We start from the raw sequence: 3,063 nt of genomic DNA on the forward strand, positions 1-3,063 counted from the left end.
GTGAAAGAAGAGACAGGGAGAAAGGTCTTCCTTTACCGTTGGTTCACCCTCCAATGGCCACTGCGGCCAGTGCGCTGCGGCCAGTGTACCGCGCTGATCCGAAGCCAGGAGCCAGGTGCTTCTCCTTGGGCCATCCTCCACTGCCATCCCGGGCCACAGCAGAGAGCTGGCCTGGAAGAGGGGCAACCAGGACAGCATCCGGCGCCCCGACTGGGACTAGAACCCAGTGTGCTGGCGCCACAAGGTGGAGGATTAGCCTATTGAGCCGTGGCGCCAGCACTCTTTAAGATTTTTAATTTTTATGTAAAAATCAGTTACAAATTGACATTTTGTTATAGGTGTTCTTTTGTTTCACAGCTTTGTGGACTATAATTGTAGGCATTCACATTGCAGTGTTCAGTCAATATCTTAAATATTCATGAAATGAAGGAAGAGATGAGCAAAAAATGCATACAGAACAAACGATCAATGTGCAAAAGAAGTTATTATCAATAATTATTAAAATATAATCATATTAAACTGTTCAATTAAAAGTTAGAATGGTCAGAATCTGTTTTAAAAATAATACTGTATTTAATAATTAACCACAAAGCATATTTCTGGAAAGAGGCTCACTTTGCTCACATTGTTGTTTAAGATTCAGACAATTAAATAAAATCAAATGAGAGAAGATACCTGTCCTAAATAGAAATGACAAAGACAAACGTAATTTAACTTGGAGAGGTGAATAAATTTATAGGTGTTCAATATAGCAAAAGTATAAGATTCTATGGAATCACTAAAAGAAACATTGAATCAGATGAAACCAACACTGATAAGGAAGCCACAGTTAATTTAAATCTAAAACATTAGAGTTAATTTGGCTAGATATACTACTTGCCCATGTATTATAATTAGTCTTCACTCTGGATACAAAAACAATGAAATTATTTCTGAGACAAATATTATCAAATAGTATTGTATGTACCAAGGTTTATTAGAACAGCAGTCCATACTACATATCAAATACAAATTTAGCGTTGATTCTTAAAGACCCTGTGAAATGCATTTTTAACTTCTTTGTTCCGTAAGCTGTAAATCAAAGGGTTGAGCATAGGGATCACTAATGTGTAAAACACAGAAGCCATTTTATCAGTTTCAAAGGAGTGAGTGGATTTAGGTTGCACATACATAAATAGAAGTGACCCATAGAACACCACCACCACTGTCAGATGGGAACCACAGGTGGAGAAAGCCTTCTTCCTGCCCTCTGCAGAATGCATTCGACATATGGCTAACAGAATCAGTGTATAAGACAGTAAGACTACCAGGAGGGAGGAGATCAAATTAAATGCTGAAAAGAGTATGGTCAAGATTTCTAGGTCTCGTGTATGTGAGCAGAGCATAGGTAACAAGGGAACAACATCACAGTAGAAATGACTGATGACATTAGAGCCACAGAAGGTCAACGTAAAATACATTGTAGGGAACATCAATGCCTGAAAGATACTGTAGAGGTATGGGATGCCCACCAGCAGGTGACAAAGTCTTGGATTCATGATGACATTGTAGAGCAGAGGGTTACAGATGGCCACATAACGATCATAGGCCATGGTCGACAAGATGGAAAGTTCACTGACGATGAATAGAATGAAGAAAGCCATCTGTGTAGCACATGCACAATAAGAAATGGTGTTTTTCTCTACAACAAAGTTTACCAGCATCTTGGGACAAATGACAGTGGAATTACCAAGATCAATGAAAGCCAGGTGCCTGATAAAGAAATACATTGGTGTGTGTAGGCGAGAGTCCAGATGGGTCAAAATGATCATGCCCAGGTTGCCCACCACTGTGATGATATAGATGGTGAGAAAGACCCCAAAAAGGGGATGCTGTAGTTTAGGCTGCTTTGTGACTCCCATCAGAATGAAGTCATTGAACACCGTTAGGTTTGAGTGACCCATCAAGTACAATTGTGTCTTCTTGGAAAAAGCAGAAGGGTTTAATAAGCTTTGTTGTAGTGCAATCTAAAGAAAAAAATTACAAAGTTGGGGTGATTTTTTTCATTATAAAGGAGAGTAAATTAATCCCTACATCTGCTTTTGAAAGGAGGAAAAGGATAGAATCTTTCCCACATTAAAGAGCTGTATGAAACATGTAGATTTATGCAATAGAGATTAAACACTAAATCTGATCAACTGTGCTTGGAGAATCTACATTGATATCAAAATCATGCAGATATTAATTAAGAATTATTAGATATGATTTCATTTACACAATGACTTTCCAGTTTTTCTTAGTGAACTTTCATATTTTTCTAAGATATTTTGCCCAATTGTGATATTCTTAAAAGACAAAGGCAGATTTAACATGAAACCAATGAAGTGTAAGCGTCAAGCTTTTTTGTCTACTTCCAAGGGTCTGGAAAGACCTTAATAATGGTCTTACTACATGACATATCTTTCTGAGATTTGTAAAAATATAGGACTTAGCCTGATCAAGCAAGCCCATTTTATCACACTTCATTTAGAATAGCGATACACTGTTTGATCTATTAATATAGGGTCCTGCCAAGTGAAGATTAAATGATTATGCTCTATTTGATGTTCAGTATATATACTTAACACAGTTTGAGCTCAATGTCATTCTTCATTGAATATTGCTATTTTGTGTAACAACGATATCACAGAACATTCCTAATACCCAGTGTTGGCTGTATCTGCAGTTTCAATAGTAAAATTAAAGTATTTACATATTTTATGAGATTTGGACAATTTTTGTTACCACTGATTTTTTATAATTTTTCCATTCTATGCAAATAACCACATTTGTATGAACTTGCACTTATGATTTTATTTCCTTTTACAAAAAGAAAGCCTGAAATAAGCTTAAGGCACACATAACATTGATCTACTCATGCTAAAAAACACAATTTATGTCAATAGGGAATTTGAGTATTTTATTCTATATACTTTGTTTTTCTAACATAACACTGTGGATGATAGGTTATACAAGGCATTTAAAATATTTATTTGAATATTTGTTATATTATTTATTACTAAAATATCAATTTATTCCTGGAAT

At 35.9% G+C, this 3,063-nt stretch overlaps 1 protein-coding gene across 1 annotated transcript; it reads right to left on the reverse strand.

The window, feature by feature from the left end:
• Positions 1-465: 465 nt before the first annotated feature.
• Positions 466-1,943, reverse strand: LOC100342012 (olfactory receptor 8K5-like). Its single transcript, XM_002709131.2, has 2 exons — positions 1,024-1,943; positions 466-490 (listed from the first exon to the last, which is right to left on the reverse strand). Exons 1-2 carry the CDS (start codon positions 1,941-1,943, stop codon positions 466-468), a joined length of 945 nt encoding a protein of 314 aa, XP_002709177.2.
• Between the last annotated feature and the right edge of the window lie 1,120 nt (positions 1,944-3,063).

Source organism: Oryctolagus cuniculus, chromosome 1 (assembly GCF_964237555.1).
Source record: "Oryctolagus cuniculus chromosome 1, mOryCun1.1, whole genome shotgun sequence".
NCBI lineage: Eukaryota > Metazoa > Chordata > Mammalia > Lagomorpha > Leporidae > Oryctolagus > Oryctolagus cuniculus.

Excerpts from the sequence above, each read along its gene's own strand:
- LOC100342012 (XM_002709131.2), bottom strand. The coding sequence starts at position 1,943 with ATGGGTCACTCAAACCTAACGGTGTTCAATGACTTCATTCTGATGGGA. Across the intron at positions 491-1,023 it reads TTTCACAGGGTCTTTAAGAA|GATAATAACTTCTTTTGCAC; the intron begins TCAACGCTAAAT and ends TTAATAATTATT.